This window comes from Trichosurus vulpecula, chromosome 9 (genome assembly GCF_011100635.1).
Source record: "Trichosurus vulpecula isolate mTriVul1 chromosome 9, mTriVul1.pri, whole genome shotgun sequence".
NCBI lineage: Eukaryota > Metazoa > Chordata > Mammalia > Diprotodontia > Phalangeridae > Trichosurus > Trichosurus vulpecula.
Window position 1 is genome coordinate 203791691 of NC_050581.1, and position 20524 is coordinate 203812214.

Sequence of the window (20524 nt, forward strand, 5' to 3'; positions counted from 1 at the left end):
ATAAGGGAGATCAGGCCCTGGAAGTACTGAGGAGACCATCTGTATGTTTGTTCTTGGTCTCTTTGAAGTAAATATTTCTTTGTCAAAGGAATCTAGTTAAGGCAGCTCAGTGAAGGAGGGCTGGTCTAGGTCCCTGAAGATGGGAGGAGCACAGTCTGGGAGGCTGGAGCCAGTGGTAGAGGAGAGAAGATCCTCAACCTCCTTGGGGTACCATTGAACCCTGGTAGTGGGGCCAGAGGCAGCCATGACTCGTACAAGATCAGCCCAGTGATTTCATAGAATGAAGGCACACCAACAACTTGGAGAACCAGAAAAAGGCCTCTTTTAACATGGATTTTTTATTTACAATTTAAAATCTGATATCCTTTGTTCACACACAATCATTTCTGAATACATCCCTCTATCTTTTCCAGCCCACTGAGCTCAGGAAAGGCTTCTGGAAGGGGGGGACACCTGAGCCGCAGCTTTAAGGGAGTTAGGCACGAGCGCAGAAAGCACCTGAGCCAGTGGGACAGACAGGCAGAGAGAGAAGGCAGGGGATGGAAGGCTGGGTGCAGTCAGACCAGTCTGGCTGGAGTAGCACGAGCAGAAGGATCATGTGATCAGCCAAAAATGTCAAATGGGAGTCTCCGTCGTATCTCCAAGGTCAGAAGCAGTCAGTCCTTAAAGCTTCTTATGTAGGGGAGTCACCTAGGCATCCCTGGGCTTAGGGAATATCCCTTTGACAGCAGCCTGGAGGACATCTTGGAATAGGGAGAGACCTGAGACCTCTGTGGCCACTGGGCAGCCCAATGTAAGCCATGGTCAGGGAGGCAGGCTGCCCTCCAGAGATCTCCACATAGACAAGCTTGATTTAGTCATTCAATACTATACAGTGAGTGTATACTGAGCAGAGCACAAGAATGCAGCTGGGAACTGAATCCTGGTTTTAGTAGCTAGAGTGATCTCCATCACTAAAACGTCACCAGGTTATCCAGGCATGGAGTTATCCCTAGAAGGTGTTTAGTCCCAGGCCTGTTACCACTGATGGAGAATGCAAACTCAGCGTCAACTTCAGAAGAGAGGATTAGGACCTTGTCATGGAACCCAAGCCTCCAAGCCCCCTGTTAGGGGACTCTCCTGGAGGTCAATACCTGTTCCTGCATGAAGGGCAAGGTGGGCTTACTGAGAAAAGAGGGTTCTCCTGGCTTCCAGCTTTAAGAGAGAAGAGGCTAGCCTCTCTTCAGGTCACTGAAGGGAAAGCCTCCAGGAAGAAGGCAGTGTGAGAGGAGCCGGGAGTCTCCATCATGTCCCTGTCCCCAGATTGCTACATGAGGGACTTTGGGGAACTTTCCCCTTGGGAGAGAGCTGGACATCTCTCCTGTTGAGTCACCCTGAAAATGGGATCAGACACAACTGAAGCAACTCAACCACAACAAAACCTTGCTCCCAATGGGAGAGCACCTTTGCTGCATCATCTGGTACCTTCTCCTATGTTCTTTTCCTTCTCCGATTTGTTTGCTTTGGAATTGATGAGTGGGTTTCTTTGGTACTTCCTACGTGTGCTCTTTGTAGAAGCGATATTTTGTGGGAAGAATGAGGGGCTTTGGATATCAAGCTTGGGGGGGCCTCTCTTTCCCCATTAATGAACAGCAATCAGGAGTTTGACTCAAACCCGAAGTGACTTTCTCTAGACTGACAATATTTAAGAAAGCAATGAGATATGATTCTAGCCTGGCACCCCCTCTCTCTGAGGAAAGCCTCTTCCTATCAGGAATTAAGCTCTCCCTTAAGACAGGGCAGGGGAAGGAGAATGTCACCAGAGAGCTCTGTTCTTGCCTCTCTGTGAGTCACACATGACCCTCCACAGAGGCTTCAGGTTGAGGTGGGGAGGATGGCAGGGGAGGCTGTGGCAAACCAGGCAGACACCAGTGCGATGATGGCCCCTGGATTGGAAAGGGGTCCAAGGGAGGCCTCAGCTCTTCAGACCATCTCTTCTGCCCCCAAGGCAGCAGAGCAGCTTCCCCTTCCCCCAATTCTTCGGCCAGGAGACTATGTCTCCCAAACCAGCAGAGGATCATCTCCTCCCTGCATTAGGAAAGCCCTTGTGGTTAGGAATGGAGAAGCCTCAGGAGGAAAACTGGTGCTTGGGGGTGGGGGGAGGGAAGCGGGGTTTAGGGTTGTTGCAGGGCCTCAGAGGCTGAACCAAGAGCAATGGGGTGGGGGTCGGTTGCAAAGAGGTTGATTTGGTCTGGCTGTCAGTGAAACCTAGAACCATGAGGGTAGTCCCAGTGTAGGAGAGGCTGCCCTGGGAGGTGGTGGGCTCCTTCTCCTCGGAGGTCTGTCTGTAAGCAGTCTGGACAAGCAGGCAGCAGGGACGTTTGGGTGGGAATTCTTTTTTCAGGTAGGGGTTGGGAAGAGGGTGGGCCTGTGCCCTGGGGCCAGACCAGGGAGCAGACCAGGGCTGTGGGCATTTTCTGGGAGGGTCAGGGTATCTCTGAGATGGGTCTGATTGGTTTCCTATGTCTGATGTTACAGATGTGGGGAGCCAGAGATTGACTGGTCGGGATGAAGATTCCAGAAACGGATGGTCTTAGGAAGGAGCAGGGTGGCGAGGTGTGTTAGGAGGGGACCTCTCTAGCCTCCCTAGACATCCCTCCCCTCCCTACACTCTACGGCCAAGCCAAATCGGCCCCATGTGTGGCTCCATCCCCCATGTTCCTGGCCTTCTTCCTGTAATCCACACCTCACCCCTGCCTCTCAGGACCCGTCAGCTACTGCCTTCTAAGTCCTGCTGGCTGCTCTCCCTCGTCCTCCCCTTCCCCCATCCCCCATCCCCTTGACTGTCTTCTTCCTGTGCCCAGACCTATATGCGCTGACACTGGGATGGAGTGCAGGGTCCTCGAGGGCAGGGGCAGTCTCACTTTGTGCCCTCGTCTCTTCCTGAGCGCTGAGCCCGCATGCTCGGTGGCAGTGAGTGACAGCATCTCATCGGTTTTCCTTTGTGTTCTCAAAGCAGCGGGCTGCCCCCATGGTCCTGTGGCCGGAGTGCCTTTGGCAGGGGAGACAGATGGCTCTGGGAATAGTGGGGAGCTAGGGAGGGACGGAATAAGTGGAGCTGTGGGGAGGAAGCATCCTTAATGCCAAGGTGGTTTGTCTGCAGCGTGCTGTGTGGTCAGACCCAGTTCAAGGCCAGATGGGACGACACACTATGTGATTTCAGGGCTGTCCTTTTCTATCCTCAAAGTCTGGGGCCCATCTTGGGGCCTGGATACCCAGGAAGTGGACTCTCCTGCCTGTCCTGTGTCTCTCCACCCCAGCCAGGTCCGGGGGCTCCTCCGCCTGACTGCCTCTCCCACAGGATGTGCATCCCTCAGCTCTCTGCCCATTCACAGCTCTCCTGCTTCCCCTCTCCTTGCCACCCCACCACCCTGGCTTCCTTCAAGTCTCTCCTTAGTTCTATCTTCTTCAAGAAGCCCCCCCCCCCGGGGGGGGGCAGCGGCGTGGTGCCTTCCTCGGAGACGCTCTAGTTTCTCCTGGATGAGTCTTGTGTGTACCTAGCAGTTTGCATGTGGTCTCCACCATTAGACTGGAAGCTCCTGGGAGGCAGGGACTGTCTTTAACCTTTGTACCCCTTTAGCACTTAGCATAGTGCCTGACACATAGTAGATGCTTAATAAATGCTTGCGAACGACTGGCTGACCTCTGACAGACACAGCATATAGAATACTAGAGTGCTGGAAAGGACCTCAGCGGTCATCTAGCCCAGAGGGGCTCTGCAGCCACAGCCAGTGCCCTGACCACTACCCTTCACTGCCTCCCCTTGAGACCATCTGCTCCAGCCTCCTCACCCTACAGATGGGGATGTCGGGGGCACAGAGAAAGGAGCATCCAGCCATCAATGCCCGAGCTGGGCCCCGGCTCCATCTTTGTGACTGAGGCTCCCTGGTCTCCCTTGGTATCTTTGGGCACCGAGCTGGGTGTGTTTTCAAATGAGGTCACCTCACCGTTCTTTAGGGGAGCTCCACCTTCCCATTGCCATCCTGAGGGATGCCTACTCAGGGAGCGCTGACCTTCACTGCCAAATGCCAGGCTACAATGGCCAGATGCCTGCATACCTGGGGGCCAAAGCAGCTCCTGGATTGGGAGCATTAGCTTTAAATAAAGATGGTCTGCCTTTGGGGGTGGGAGTGGGGCTCCTGAGCAGCTGCTGAAGGAGTGGCCGGTCTTTGTGTTAGCTTGGCGTCATAAGCCAGCCATTCAAGGGCCTGGAAGCTGTGCCCACTTTTATAAAAAATGAGTCACAGCTTTAGGAGCACCCTGGATGGGCCAACTGCCAGTCACCAGTCGATACTGCAACAGCGGCTGTCAATGTATTCAAGGAGAATGACTATTCGCAAAATGCACCCCTCCCTTCTTTGCAGAGGTAGGCGGTGGACTAGGGGTGCCTGACGCTACCTCCGCTATCTGACGCCAAGAAATGTTCCTTGCTCCAAGGGAAGGCTTGCTGCTTGGGGCTGGGGAGGGGCACTTCAGGAAATGGAGGTGGAGTACAAAGGGCACCAGTAAAAGCACATTTAAAAATCGGAAAAGCAAAGTAAAAGACCCAATATCTCCATTCCTGCTAAAAATGAGCAAGGGAGCAGAGAAGGAGGTGCTTGGCAAGCCTGGAATGGGAAGGGGGAGAAGCTGAGCGCCAGAAACAACTCACAGCCACCAGGTGAATCCATTGTTAAAAACTTTTATTTTTGACAGTGAGGAAAGCCCGGCACTCCTGCAGAGTGACAGTGCTCCTCCCGGCCCTCACAGTCCCTGGGCACGCTTCTGCAGGCCTCGAGACAGAGTCGGGCCTGTCCAGACAAGTGACCAAGTGACCATGGCGATCTGCACAGAAGGCTCCCGGCACAACAGACCAAAGGCAGACGGCACCAACTTTACGGCAAAATGCAACAACCACCATACAGCCTAGTTTGCATAGTTAACCAAGAGAAGCCCGAGCAGCTGCCGCTTCCTCCCAGCCATCCCAGCACTGTGGAAATCAGTGGCTAGGAGCTCTCTGCCCGGGGTCTACTGGGGCTGCAGCTTGGCACTGGATTAGAAAGTGACTTAAAACAGACGAGACTGTGCACGTTTGTTCACCACACAGCTGGGTCCCGAAGCTCTCTTCTCTACAAGGCCATGTCATCAGCCTCTCTCGGCACCCCTAGGATGTGATCAAGGGATCGACCCTTCCACCAGCCAAGAGGAGCAGGGGACTCTTCTTTTTAATGAACAAAAACACTGTTCAGAAGACCAGAGGTTGAAGCAGTAAGACAGGCTTTCAGAGATCCGAGGAACAGCAACAGGGGGGCCCTGACATTCCAGAGATGCACGGGCAGCTTCTCCTCATGGCCTCAGTTTACTGTTGCTCGGCTTGGCCACCTTTACTTGGATTTCCAGTAACTTGGCACGTAGGCTTGGCACCTGGCAGCCCAACAAGGCAAAGGACCACAGATGGCTGGGTGAACTGCGCTTTTCCTTGGGCTCAACAGAAAACTGAACTCAGGGTTGCTTTGGTGATGGGGGGAGACGTATGGCACGTGTAGATAAAACATTTTTAGCCTTTTGTTGTTTTAAATGCCTATAAATTAACCAATGGCAATAATTAAGAATACCCGTATCCATTTTTCCTTTTTAAAGCAAACATTCCACTCATTTTCTGGCCTCAAGGTTCCAATGCTATTGCTTCATTAAAGTGTAGGCGCTTTGACCATGTGTCCGACACTGGCTGACGGGCCAGAAGTGAAGACGGAATCTTGAGGCGTGGCAGAAGGTGGCCCCACCCAGCTCTCAAGCTGGGTCAAGCAGCCTATCAGAAGGGTCATCACCCCCAGCAGTGGGGGGCACCAGTCTTCTCTGCTTTGTGACTTTAAAGGCTCTTGATCCTCTTTCAAGGCTGTCCAGGGATGCCGAGAAAGAACATGATTTGGTTGTGTCTTGTTGAAATTCATCTGTCTGCTGGAGGTCAGAACAGAAGGTCCAATGTCTGTGTACGTGGGGATTTGAGACATGAAAAGACACTTAGGATCAACATTCATTCACAGACATTTAAGGCAATGGGTACGACCAATCACTGGTTTGATGAATGAGCATTGAACAATGCCTCTGCCCGCCGTGGTCATAGAATGGAAACTCTGGCGAGCCATCTGGGCCCCAGGTCCCACCGGGGTGGTCTCCCATCAGACTGCTCTGCAGGCCAAAGCCACCATGGCAGCCATCTGCCATGAGAGAGCACACTTATGGGCAGTTGGGTTTCATCACTCCATATTCCAATACAAATTAAAGCAAAAAACCAGTTTTGAGCTCAGCAAGAATGCGCCTAACCTGGGTATTCCTGGCCCATCTTCTCTATCAGAGCCTCTCTGATGGAGACATGGGGATGATGCTTACATAAAAGACTGGCTGGTTCTTTTTTAAGTGATGCCACCCAGATGGTCTTATTCTGCAACAAGGTTTACAGACCTCACTGCAAATGCTGGCTGAGGAACGAAAGCTCTCTCCTTCCCTCTGCTCCATCAGCAGGCCTGATGGAGGGAGGTGCCCAGCTTCCAGAACTTCTCAAGGCATGTTCTTTCTCCCTTTGTTTGGCACGAGGTTGGCCAGCTGATCCCACTGGTGAGGATTCTCTCTCTAATACAAAAAGGATGCCACGCAGCGATGCTCTCTTTTGTCATTTATAGTTTCCCCCATAAGTGGAGACAAGAGAGCTCCCGGGTCCAGTGGGTGCCCCCTGTTCAGGGATGAGATTTCCCATATTGGCAGATCAAAGCAAGTGGGTTTTTGGTGTAGGCACAGTGGCGAAGAACAGTATCACAGCCGCCAGGGCCGGTTCCATCGTCTGACTGAACAGTAGCAGCAGTGAAAAGAAAATCCCCAGAACAGCTCGAGGGGAACGTCCAGCTCACCCCAACAGGCTGTTTGAAAGGAAAGACTTTTAGGGATTCGTTTTTGGCCTCCAAAGTGAATGGGGTTTTGTCATCGCATTGCAAATGATGTCTGGATGGCAGCTGGGCAGGAGAGGAGAGGAGATGTGTCACCACTCTGGGGGGAGAGGGATAAAAGACCGATCTGTGACCACTTAAAAAACCACCAACCAAAAGCCTCCATGACATGAAGCGTTTGCTAGAGTGCTGAGGCCACACACACGCAGACACCCTCCAAGCTGTCAGGATGGATGGAGACAATGAGGACAAACATGGAACCGCAGGAAACACCCAAAGATTCCAAGATCTGGAGCCCGACATGGAAGCGTGTCAGGAGCCATCGAAGCGGATTCCGACCCGGGGCAGAGGGCCCTTTCGCTCCATTTGTTTAGTTATCATATATTACAGTGCTCTATAAAACTCTCTCTCTTTTTTAAAGCAGTTAGACAATAAAAGATTAAAAGATGTCTGGAAATATGCAGTATACAAAAATTAACTTTTATCTCAAAATAACATTCCAAAGGCACTTCATTCAGTAGGAAAGAAACTCAGAGTCAGTTCAACTGCTCTGAGCAGGAACAAGAGGGAGAAGGTCTGAATGTGGGCATTGTAGGAAGGACAGTCAGGAGGAGGGTTCAACCGTTGAAACACATCCAGATTCATTCCTTTTTTTGGTATGTTTTAAGAAAAAGCGATCCAGTAAAACGTGTTTCTATTTATGAAATTCATGAAAAGAGTTCCTTTGAAAATAGTGATTTTCTTTTCCTTTTTAAAAAGAGGCATGATCGACCATACTCTAGGAGACAGACAGGAATCGTGGCAGGGTGAGCCAGGCCTCCCCTTGCTGTCCTTGGTGTCTGAGGCCCCAGGGCGAGAAGTACAGATGTACGTGACCCCTGCTTCCAGGTCTGGAAGAAGCTGCCTCCTCCCAGCATCCATGTCCGAGGGTGGCCGGTGGAGATGGTCAGAGCCTGGATGCGGTTTCAGCCACAGCCAGGGTGGAAGGAGGGATGAGACCAAGGCTACCTGTGGCAGAACTTCTGAAGCATGCCGTAGACGTCTTCCTCACGACTCAGTCCTTCGAAGAAGGGGATCAGGTCCAGCAGCTCGGTGTCACCCATGTCGTCGAACCAGGACTGCACGGGGACCTGGAACAGAGTGTGCAACAGGGGGGTCACTGGCTGCCTGGGGCCACGGGATGGCCATTTCCACCAAGCCTGGCTCAGCCATGTGCTCTGGCTGCATCCCCACCTTGCTACCAAGCGGCTGGGCTCAGGGGCGTCCAAGGCCCCTTTGCTCTAATCTGTGACTCTAAGGGGACCGTTGCGGAGTAATCTGCTTTGCTGACATACCCCGGTGTCTTCTGTTTTGATAGGTGGGTAGCCCGACCATGGCAACCAGTGACTCTGCCAATGCTGTTGCCCTTGAGAGGAGCGGATGGGTGCTGGGGAAATGGAATCAGGAAGCCCTGGGCCTCAATCCCACCTCAGGGCCCAGCCTTTATCCTCCTGGACCCCCTACCCACCCCCACGCCTTTCCTCTGGGGGAGCTGCTTTGCCCCCATGATGATGGGGAGGGGCCCATCAGACAGAAGAGTTTTACTTCTTTAAACACCAAGTACAAAGCTCCTCTTTCCGATTTGATGTTTTATTAGCACCTCAGGGTGCTCCTGGGCATCAGAAAGTTAGTGGTAAAAACGAGAAAACTAAAGCCATGCCTCATTCCAAGTAACCACTCTTCCAGTGGTAGAAGGCCCGGTCAGGGGTATGGGGACAGAGCCACCGAGCAGAGGCAGGCCTCCAGGCGTCCAGGGGCTGTAGTCTGGTTCCTGGAAAAGCTTAGGGGTACAGGAAGGAGCCAGAATCCCACCTGGTGCTCTTGGTGTGTGACTTCATCCTCCAGGGGCAGGATGGCACAGACCTAGAGCAGGGGCCAGAGGAAGTGCTGCCCCCTCTTAACTTTCAGAAATGGTTTTGGAGCTGTAAGGGCTGACTTGCCTCATACAGATACATCCCTCACCATGACACTCTCAGCCAGATTTAGACCAGAGCTGGGTCAGGAAAAAACCTTTCCTCCAGTGTGAGCTGGTGACTCCACTCATGCCTGTGGAGCACTGCTGGGCACAGGGGAGGTCTGCCACGTTCAGCCCCAGGTTGGCCTGGGGGAGCGGGGTGGGGGGGAGTCCCTTAATCTAGGATACTTCCTGTTTCTGAGATGGTCCAGGCCTCTCAGGGACTCCCTAGACAGATTGGCTCCTGGGGAGCCAGGAGCTCAGCAGGCCTCTGTGACCTTGGACAGGCCTTATAAAGTGGAGCAGAAGGGGCCAAGTTGGTGGTTACTAATTCTCCCACTTCCCTGCAGCTCCCTGGCCCAATCTCCAGCCCTCCAAGCAGGGAGCAGGGAGGGAGGCAGTGGGCAAGGCAGGAAGGATAAACCACCTCGAGCAAGGACACCCAGGTTTGATGTCCAGCTTTTGCACTTCCTCTGTAACCACCATGGCAAGGCCCTTGCCTGTGAGCCTCAGTTTACTCCACCATCATATGGGGATCTTGGCATTTGTACAGCTGCCTTCCCTGGGCCTGGCCTTGGAGGCTGGCATGCAGGGTCAGCTGGAGGCAATGGGGAGGAGAAAGAGGGGCCTCTCTGGGGGCTCCCGAGATCTGTGTAACCCCATGGGCTGAACCTCTCTGGCCACAGCAGGGGCTCCCTTCTTGATATGCAGAGCCTATGGCCAAGACCGGGCATAGGCAAGGCCCAAGGGGCTGCTGCCACCCTCAGGAAAGGAAATCCGCTTTAATATTGGCTGGAGCGGCCCCCAAACCGTGCCCACTAGAGGGCTCAGCACAGCCCTCAGACGTGGTCTGTGGATTACTGTCCTTAGGAAGCACTTACTGCGTTCTCTGGGTGGAAGATGTAAGAGGCTGGAGAATTATCAATGATAATGACTTTGCTCAGCTCCCGCCCCAGCTGGCTGAGGTCCTTCACGTAGTTTCCTCGGTGGAAAACACAGGACTCTCTGAAGAGCCTTGCCCGGAACACACCCCAGCGGTCCAGCAAGTCAGCCACAGGGTCTGCGTACTTTAGAAACAAAAAAAGGAATGAAGGAATGGGCGATCCAGAGAACCCATGTGGCCGGAGCCCTGGCACGTGGGCTGGCCAACAGCGAGGGGCAGAACACAGTGTTCCTAAGAGAGCGACAGACTAAGAGTATCACAGGAGGCCATGCAGGTATCCACTCTACCATCTCTCCAAGGACTCCCTTCTTGTCCCAGCAGGCGAGCTATTCCCAGAGCAGGAGCTGAGCTAGGCTGCTCAATTTTCCTAGACCTACATGTATCAAATGTATATTTATATGCCCATCCATCCATGTCTCTATCTATCTTGAGCTGATCTAAGAGAATTCCCATTTCCCAGCCTCTGCAAGGGCCACCTGGAGGCCATCGATGTGGCACTGTACGAGCTTCACCTGATCTCTGTCCTTGTACAGGCCAGGTGGGCCAGGGGCCAAGGAATGACACAGGATGGAGCCAGAGCCCCAGTGGGGTCTCCCTCCTGTTCCCCTCTAACACCAGCCTGTAAATGGAGTCCATCAGATTGGTGAATAGTCACCCCGTGGAGTGTGGAAGTGGTAGTGCTGGGGAGAGGGGGTCTGCCAAGTCTGCATAAGAGGCTGGAATGAAGCCCCTGGGGAGGGAGGCAGGCTGCGTGAGAGGTCCAGGAAGGATGGGGACTCAGGTAAGAGTCTCTGCCTGTCCCTAACAGGCTGGAATCAGCTGCTGAGCCCTCAGTTCAAGCCAGAGCAAGAGCCCCGACAGAATGAGCCCACCCTGCCGCTTCCCAGCCTGATCCTGGGCCTGAACAAATGACCACACACATTTCCAAGAGAAGAGCTAACCCGACTTCAGAGGCTCCAGGCCTGAAGGAAAGCCTGTGGCAGGCCCCAGAGTGCCAGACACTGATGCCTGCTGCCCACAGAGTGACCAATCAAGCTGATGAACCCTCACCCCCAGGAAGGATGGCTTACCAGACTCACATCAGCTGGGGAGGGGATGGCTACACCCGGAAGGGTCTCATCTCAGCTGCTGGTGTGAACAAGACAGATGGAGGGACAGGCAGGGACAATGGGTGCCTGCAGGTGAGGTCCCCTCCTCTCTCATCAGTGCCTAGCACAGGGTCTGGCACATGGGAGAGGCTCCCAGCCAAGACAATGCCAAGTCTTCAGGCTCAAAGCACAGAGAGGTTGTGGGAGGGCTAGGCTGGACCAACCTCATTAACATTCACCTTTTAGAGGATGCTCTAGGAAAAACTGGACCTTCCCAAGTCTCTTTTCCAATCTGAATACAGAAAAAGCAGCAGGCCCAGGCCCATTAAAACCCAGGAGAGGCCAGAGACTAGCCAGCTTAACGAGGAGGGGCCGGCACTGCTGTACACAGTCTCCTGTCCCAAAGCGAGTGGTCCCTTGCAGGGCCCAGAACAGCACAGGCCCTTCCCTCCCCTTGCCCCCCCCATGGCTCTGACAGGTCTAGTCCATGTATGTGAGGATGCTTGGCTGGGCCATGACACACTCACATCAGCTGTGCCAGAAGGGGGAGCAGATAACAGAAGCAGCTGTGGGTGGCTGGCCTGGGAAAAGCTGCCTAAACAAGGGAAGGAATTTCAGGCTCTTCCCTCTTGGGCGGAGGGCCACCCCCTGCTGCCCAGAGCGGGTAGAGGAGCTCAGCAGCCTCCCAGGGAGGGCCCAGGTAAGCCCTGCTCCCACCCCCTCCACCCCCACTGGCCTGGCTCCCATTATGGGGCTGCGCGTGGAAGGCCAGAGACCCCTTCGGGCTCCCTGTAAGTGTAGCCATGGCTCATACCATGCCTGGGGCTCTGCCACATCACAGCCTCTCTGCGCATTTCTGCTGGGCCCAGCGCTGAGGATGCTGCCAATGAGGGGGTTAGTCCTTTTGTCCAGAGAAGTAAAGAACACATTGGGGATGGAAAGAGCCCGGGGCTAAGGGAAAGCCAGCCCATTTACAAACATGCAGAAGGGAAACTCCCCAAGGGCAGGCACTCCAGGCCTAGCAGAACCCATGGTACACTGTGGGCACTTAATAAATGCTGGCTGGCTGACTGACTGAAGATCTTTATTCTGAGAAGCAGGAGGGGAGAAGGGAACACATTCCGAGCCTGTGGGAGGGCACAGGAGCAAAGGCCCATCAGCATCATGGGAAGAGCTGTCGGCAGGACGGCCACTCACCGGGAGGCCGTGTGAGAGGTGATGAGGGACAGACGAATGAGGAGCCCAGACTGACTTCAAGACTGAGCTGCCTGCTTCTGGCACGAGCCTGGGAGTCAGACTGGGGTGCAAGGCCTGTCTCTGTCTGGACTACCCGGGTGACCCAGGGAGGCAGCTGGCTGACACATCACTTAAGATCCCTCCTACAGAAGTCAGTAAGTCAGAAGGAGGGGAAAGATGGATTCTGCTTTGGATGCCGAGTTGGACAGGCATCCAGGACATCTAGGTGGTGGCGCCATGCCCAAGGGGATTATCGAGCCCACAGGAGCTGAGAAGATCACCTGGGGACAGACCATGCACAGAAAGGAACAGGAGGACTTTGTAAAGGGTGGTGGGAGGAGCCCATGATGATGATGACAGAGGTCAGTGGAGGGCGGATAGTGAAGGAGAATTCAGAAGGGTCAGCCAGGAAGAGTCGAGAGATGACCCTGGAGGGGGGAGGGGATGGTCAGCAGGGATCTTCCCCCCGCCCCGGCAGGTCAAGGCCCAAGGAAAGGTCACTGAGAATAGTGGGAAAGAGACTGGGGGGTGGCCTTGGGCATGGCGGTCTCAGCAAAGTGATGGGGATGCACCGAGGAGACCAGCAGGAGCTCTGGGTGGAGATACCAACCTGCTGAACAAGGTTCTGGGAGCTCAGGGGCACCAGCAAAGTGCCAGCTACAAATGGTAACAGTCTCCCCTTCACCCACCAGCCTCCTTTGGGGGTCTGCTCGTGGGTAGCTGTCCAGGCAGCACTGGGAGCCAGGCTGCAAAGAGCCCTGGGGTGACCTGGCAGAGACCCCTTTTTCTAGGAGTTTGGCGGTGAGGAGGACAGAGGGAAGGGGGCACTTGAGGGGACAGCAGAGTCATGTTTGTAAGCAGCAGGAAGGAGCAGACAGAGAAAAAGGAAAGGGCCCGTGTGAATCCATCCTGGGCCCCGCCATGTCAGCAGCATGGTGGAGGGGTGTCAGTGACGGAAGGACCAAAGGCAGGGTGCCACTGGGCTGAGTCTACTGTGAGGCTGCACGGGAAGGAGGCCCTGGGATTTCAGAGCTCTAGACCAGGATGGCAGTGCAGTGATGGGTGACAGTGTGACTTCAGGAGTGACCAGGGCTGCAGAAGGTGGGGGGGAGCCAGGACACCTCCAAACTGGGTCCTGGCCTTGTTGGGGGTCAGCGGGTGACTGTGTGAGGTCCTGGGCATCACTAAGGAAGCCCTAATTGCTGGCCAGCATGTTGGGGCATGAGAGGAGCTACCAGCACTAGAGAAGGCCATCAGGGCTGAAGCATCTCATGACAAGCCATGTCTCCTTGAGTCCTAGAAAGCTGAGGGAGAGGAAGCGTGAAGGGGAATTAGATGATGGCTCCTAAAGGCTGGAGCAAAGGAGGGGAGGGCGTGGGTACAGACAGAGCCCAACTGGAGACAGATGGAAGGGCAATGAATGGCAGTGGGGGCTGGGGGTGTGCCAGCCACAAGACAAAGAAGAGCGAGCTGACAGGGCCCTGGAATCCTGTGATGGAAGAGGGAGTTGTAGGAGGGGCCAGAGCTAAACGGTCAGCAAATCTGGTGATCGGGTCCCTCACCCAGGGCCTAGCTCTCTGGCTTGGTCCCAAGCAGTAGCCGTGGGATGAGGTGCGCCCCATCACACTCAAAGCCCTGGGCCAGGGCCATGAGGCCCAGCTGTGATTTGGGCCGGGGTCTTGTTCTCTGCCCTCACCCCCTAGTACTGTCTTCATGTGAGTCCATGTTGAACCCCCCACAGCAGACTGCAAGCTCTGGGAGGGGAGAGAGAGTGGCCGGCTCTCATCTCGTGGTGGCCTGCGTTCTTGAAGGCTGAGCCCCAGCAAGACCCTAGCTCAGGGGGCTCTGGCTTCAAGTTCCTCCCCTGCAGACCAGCCCTGCTGAGCTCCAAGGCTGGCCCTTCACCTTCTCTTTAGGCTGTTTTTCTGGGTCAGCTGTGGGAGTACTCACACAGTCACCTTTGGTCGGATGGAGGGCTGCACTCAGCCCAGTGCCCTGACACGTGAACTTGATGATGTCAGCAAAAAAAGCTGGTCCTGATCCTAAGGGCCCCTCCCTCACCCCAGAGCTGCCAATGCCAGGACACTCCCTCGGGGTGGGAGCCGGCAGCTCCCAAGGGCAGGTGGCTGCACACAGATACGTGGGTTCCACTGAGGACAGTTCTAGGGTCATTGCCCCTGGCTGCACGGCATTAGCGCCCAGGTGTCCCATGCTCTACAGCTCGCCCTATGGCCCAGAACTTTGGGCCTCCTTCATTTGCTGTCGCCTATAACCATGGCAACCACAAACCTCTCACTGTGGTATCCTGAGCCCCGCTGCATAAACAGAGGCTCTATTGTAAGCCGAACCCAGATGGGCTGGTATCTGGTCCCCATGGAAACCCCCTAGCCACACAGAGACAGAGAAACCCTTGTCAGACAGTGGAGGGAAGAGAGGGAGAGAGAGAAGGAAGAAGAGAAGGAAGAAGGAAGGGAGGGAAAGAGAGAGAGATGGAGGAAGGGAGAGAGGGAAAGAAGGAAGGAGGGAGGGAGAGAAGGAAGGAAGGAAGGAGGGAGGGAGGGACAAAGGGAAAGAGGGAAGGAAGGAAGGAGGGAAGTAGGGAGGGAGAGAGGGAAGGAAGGAAGGGAAGAAGGGATGGAGAGAAGGAGAGAGGGATGGAAGAAGGTAGAGAGGGAAAGAAGGAAGGAAGGAGGGAGGGAAGAAGAAAGGGAAGGAAGGAAGGGAAGAGAAGGAAAGGAAGGAGGGAGGGAAGGGGAGAAGGAAGGAATAAGACAGTCACCCTGGACAGGTGCAGTGCCCTCCTCTGGGATGCCCCCGCCCCGCCCCCTCAGGACAAACCTTCGCCAGGCTGGCTGTGAAAAGCACACACTCGAAGAGCTGCCCCATCCTTTGAAGAAATTCGTCCACATGTGGTCGTTTCAAGACGTAGACCTGGAAAAAGACAGGGCTGTTTACTGACAGTGACTGCTTGGGGAGGCTGAGCACCAGGGCATGGTTGAGGTGGCAAGGCCTGCTGGGGCAGCGCAGAAGGAATAATTCCAGGCTCCTTGGGGCTGGGGTGGGCAGGGGCATCCAGCTCTGTACCGGAAGAGCTTTCCTGGAGGAAGGGACCATGCCATCCCCCTACCCAGGGCTTGAAAAAGACCTTGGCTCATTTCCCTTGGGGCCACCCTCACTATTCTGGTGAAAGGTAAAGGCCCCTTTCCCTGAGTTCTGGGGTACAGGCAGCAACAGAAACCAATCAGCCGATGGTGGCTCTGCGTGCCAAGCGCTGGGGCTACTGTAGGTGATACTATCCCCAGTCACCAGAGCTCAAAGACAGCAGGATGGAAGGACAAGGGCTGGCCACACAATTATCGAGGCTTTTATGGCTCCTGATGCTTAGAGGAAGCTGCCCCCCGCAGCCTCCCCCTGGCCTCCACCCTGGCCCCGGCTCAAGCTTTCCCCCAAATCCCCAATTCATACAATGGAATTGGAAGTTCCAAAGGCCAAGAAGCTCCAAGCATTTTTGCATTTCACATTTTTGTGCCAGGAATCTTTGTGGAGAATGTGGACAATGGTCCCACGGCACAGGTGGGCAAGGAGGGTTTGCAATCGGCACCGTTGGAGGGAGCTCCTCAATCCACTGGAGATCTGGATATTGAATAATTTTAGTGCTGCTGTTTCAGGAGCTGTAGAAGACCACTGAGGTCATAGAGGAAAGGGAACCAAGGACCAGAAAGGTGTTTTGACCGAGATCACAGTGATTAAGTAGAACCAGGATTTAAACCTGAGTCCTTTGGCTCCCAATCTGAGGCTCTGTCTGCATGATACCCCAGGCTGCCCCCACCCCCGGTGTCACTGCCCTGCATCCCAAGTAAGGAAGGAGTCACTGTTGGGGCGATAGCACTCCTGTGTCTGCCCCCAGGCCCTGCTCCCATCTCCCTGGGCACCACACCCTCACCCTTCCCACCCTTCCGGTGCTGGGATAGAGCTCTGGTATTTGTCCCCCCAGGTCCTACCTCTGGGGCCCTGATATGGCCCTGGAGCCCCTGCATCTGCCCCCAGGCCCTGCTCGCCTGCCCATCTCTCCCAGGTGCTACACCCTCAGCTGTCCTGCCCTTCCCGACCTATTTCCTGCCTGGGCTGCTTCCAGAGCAAGGCTGGGTGTGGGGCCATCTCGGGGAGTCATACCTGGTACCTACATGAACTCGGGTAGAGGAGGGCAACCTCAGCTAAAGGGAAAGAGCAAGGCAGGGAAGAACTCTTATTGAAAACAGGAAAAAACTTCACCAAAGCAAAAAACCAAAGCCAAAACCCCCCCCAAATGCCAGGATTTGCTGAAATGAGAAGTTGAATTTTGGTCCTTTAGTCCTTTTCAAAGTGGGAAAACGAAAATCGAAGGATGAAGCAGCGTGCTGAGAGGGATCCGGGTCGCCATCCAAGAGGGCTCTGAGGCCTGCTGGGGGCAGGGTGGGGCGCGGATACCACCGGGGCCAGGAGCCCAGAGACCAGACGACTCTGGGGAGCGGGCAGAAGGCAGGGAAACATGGCACGAGTGAGCCCTCATCTTCCTCTCTCACCCTCTGTGCTCACGGCCCAGCCTCCCAGCCCCTCTGCTCACCCCAGGGTGCTCCCACCCATTCTCTGCCACAGGGCTCCTCCTTGTAGTTTGACAAGTACAGATCGCGTTCTGAATACACTCGTTTTGAAATCGCGGTTTCCACAGCACGGCTCCGACGGACGAGCCGGGCCACCCACAACAGGCAGCTTCTGCTCCTCCGCGCTGGCCGGCCGTCCATCCTTTAGCACGTGCCGAGATGCTGCCGTCTAGGGCTCCCGCTGCTGGTGCCGCTTAGTGTGGCCGTGCCCGAGTGCAAGTAACCAAGAATAGGCCAATGAGAATGGGCCCAGCCTATCCTGGATTACTTGAACCAGGTCACAGCCTTTTCCAGGAGGACGGCTCCCGTGGCTTTGTCAACGTCGAGGCTTAACTCCCCGGAGGCCGGGATTTCTGCATTCGATTTCTGCATTCCAAGACGCTTGCACCCTCTCGGGTTTCTATTTCTAAAAAAGCCCCGGCTGCACCAAGCCTAGGCTGCACCCCTACTCTTACCGGTGCCCAGTGTGAGCGAGAGCACTAATGGGCAGGGCCGCTGACCTGTCAGCACATTCTCCGCCCCCCCCTCCCCCAGAAACGACGGCGCCAGGCTCCCTCTTAGAGTATACTGCACATTCACGAGTGCTTTTTGGAAACCGAGTCTGGCTGTGCGGCGGAACGCAAGCTTCTAGTTGGCTGTCTCTGATTCTCAGTTCAGTGCCGCAGAATCGTTAGGGGCTCCTCATAAGTGAATTTTCCAGTTAACTGAACGTGTGGGCATGTTGCAAAGCCCTTTCTTTCCTCGGATCCTAACCACAATCTGGCCTTTCCTTGGTGCCTCTGGGGATGATGAAGATAAAAAAAGCACCCCAACAATGTTCTTTAACTCTGGGGCCCGCCTCAAGCTAAAGCCTCTGTCTCCCTTCTTGATGTGACCGCTGGCCGGCTCTGATGGTGACCATCTATCTCCCCTGTAGCCCCAACCTCCCTCAGAGTGGCTGCTGCTGAAAACCCAATGGCCCAACTTGCTAGGACCCATTCAGTGGCAGGCAGAGGGCTCTCATGGAACCCAAGACTCTGTTCTTTCTGGTGCTCAGCTTTCTGTCTAGGTTTGAGGCCAGGAGAAGCCTGGCCTCCCCATCCTTAACCGGGTAGCTACTGCATTCAGAGCCCTAAATGATGATCTGGGTATGGGATTCTGGCCTAAGCTGATGGAAGGAGAGGTATGAAGGGTGGTAGTCACCACCTGGCATGAGAAGTCCCAGCTTCCCCAGGACACCTAGGGAGGGCTTGGGCTCAAGTGTAAGAAAAGAACCATCTTGAGTGAGAAAAGCAGACAAGAAACCAGCAGCTTCTTGCATGAGTTCTCTTGCTGCCAATGCGCCATGCAGTTTTTTTCTGCACGCACACCCGGGCATTTTGGATGATCTGAATGAGCGTGGGCAGTACACGTTAACAAGACCATCTTAGCCAAGTCAGCACAAAGGCTGGGCATGAGGAGACACAGCCACTGACTGTCCAGACCTGCACCAGCCCCTCATCAGGGGGCTGGAGGGCAACATGGGAGCCAACTGGTCCTCCAGCTCTAAGCTGGACAAGAGTGTCCCCCAGAGCATCCCTGATGAGAGCTCACGCAGCCCCTCCCCAAAGACCTCCAGGGAGAGGGCGCTCACCATCCATCTAACATAGGAGCACAATGCGTGTCTGCAGTTCATCTCAGGGACGGGAAGCACCTACCTACGGTGTGAACGGGTGGAGCTGGCAGGGCCCATGGAGGCCACCATGACTGCCTGATGATTTATTTCCTCCAGTTCCCTGGCAGGGCTCCCAAACAGCCCTCTAGGTAACATCTCCATTTGGCCTCAGCTGGACAGTGCATGAGGGGTAGCTGACTGGGGCCCGGTATCACAGCGTGACAAGCCACCCATAATCCTGACTGCTGAGAGCACAGGCCAAAGGATGGGCTGGCTGGCTGACACCTGTCGGGGAGGCCTTTGTCTAGGCTTTCCAATTCTTAACCCCATGGACAGCTTGGAGATTGAGAACGTACAAGTGAAATGGACACTGCCTTTCCTGGGGGGGTCTGGCTCACAAAAGGCTTTTCAAGATTTGAATTCTAAGATAAAATCATGGATTCCCTCCCATTTCTCAAACTTCTCCAAGCTCTACAGGAGGGAGAAAGCAAGACCGAAGCACCAAAGCAGATTTCTGGTGAGCCTGGGTTATGTTTTGCCAGACAAGTGAGAAAAGAACAGAGTTAGTGGGGCCTCAGTTGCTCCTCCAAGATGAAATCGTGCCAGCAACTCTAAGGTGGGGGTAGGGATAGTCCTCCATGTTGGCCAAAGCTCCCGACTTCCTCCTAAGAAGTTTTCACCAAGAACGCTCTTTGCTGGCCTCAAGCCTCTTCCTCTCCCCTTTCTCCTCTGACCCTGCACCTAAGGACAGAACCCTACCTCTTTCTCCCTGCTCCTTCAGCTCTTGGAGGAGGGGTCCAGGGACCAGGCCTCCCCACCTCCCACACTGATGGAGGCCTTCTTGGTCCTTCCCCCATTATTCTCTGCATGCTACAAAGCACATGCATGTTGTCTCCCTGGTTATGCTCTGGGAAGGGCAGGCCTTCTTCATATAGTCTGCTTAACATAGGGCTGGACACCCAGGCAACACGTAATGAATGTCTGCTGATCGACGGATCCAGTCCTGGGCGCGCCCCAAGGATCCATTCCAACATCTCCTGCCTGAAAGGCCCCAATCCTCACTGCAAGCACTGGCCAGTCACCCATTCTCTCACCCTTAGTTTCTTCATCTGTAAAATGGAGCTGGCCAGCTGCCCTCAAAGGGCTCTGGCCAAGTCCAAACAAGAGAACGTTTCTAAGAGCTTAGAAAAGGCAAAGAAGGAACACAGATATAAGAGGACGGATGGCCACGGCCTAGACAGAGGCTGCTGAGAGGTCTGGAGGCTAACGAGGATGCACACACACTCATCCTCACACACGCATGTGCGCACGCACACAAACTCATCCACACACACACACACACAGAGTCTCCTACCCACTGGATAGTTTAAAAGACTATTGCATGTGTCTCAAGGCTCCAATGAGAGGCCAAGCCCACCATGGCAGTGGTTGGCTCCAAGCACTGATGCTACTGAAATCCGTCACTGTCACCCAGCCCTGAGGTGCAAGGCCGCTCCCAGGTATCCCTGGCCTCAGCTCGGCCACCATCCTCCCACCCACCACCCCAGACGGGCCCTTGCCAGGTAACCATGAGCCTCCTCAATGTCCTCTGGGCCCCTTTGCGCCCATCCCTTTCTGTCCTCTACCAGTTATAATCTACTACAGAGAGCGTGCATTCCTTGCGCAGAATTCAGCCTCCAGCCCTCTCTGTAGGGGCCTCAGTACCAGCCAGCTCCCTTCCCTGAAAGGCGCTCCCTCATTACCTCTGCCTCTCAGGACTGAGAGAGGAGCCACCTCCTACAGGAAGATTTCCTTGATTTTCTGTGCTTTCCCAGTTGTGAGTCCTTGTCTCCCCACTCACATGACCCAGGTTTGCTGCCCTCAGTAGAAACGCAGCCAGGTGGGCTGGCAAGGTCCCTTCCAAAACTGCCGATGGAGACGAACGCTGTTTAACGAGGGGTCCGACAGAGAGCAGGGGAGCCCATGGCTTCTCCATGGGCCTTTGCAGGCTCCTTGCAGCAGCCCCCCAGCCCCCCAGGAAGGTGCAGGCCCC

The 20524-nt window shown here is 54.9% G+C and overlaps 1 protein-coding gene across 1 annotated transcript in view; it reads right to left on the bottom strand.

Annotated features, from left to right (window-relative positions):
* Window positions 1–4704: 4704 nt before the first annotated feature.
* The window catches only part of CTDSPL (CTD small phosphatase like), a 78942-nt gene continuing 63122 nt past the window's right edge, over window positions 4705–20524 (bottom strand). Inside the window, exons 6-8 of the mRNA XM_036738201.1 lie at window positions 15058–15150; window positions 9834–10019; window positions 4705–8089 (exon numbers count right to left, since the gene is read on the bottom strand). Coding sequence (XP_036594096.1) covers window positions 7964–8089; window positions 9834–10019; window positions 15058–15150 — 405 coding nt within the window. The 3' untranslated portion in view covers window positions 4705–7963. The remainder of the gene's footprint in view (window positions 8090–9833; window positions 10020–15057; window positions 15151–20524) is intronic.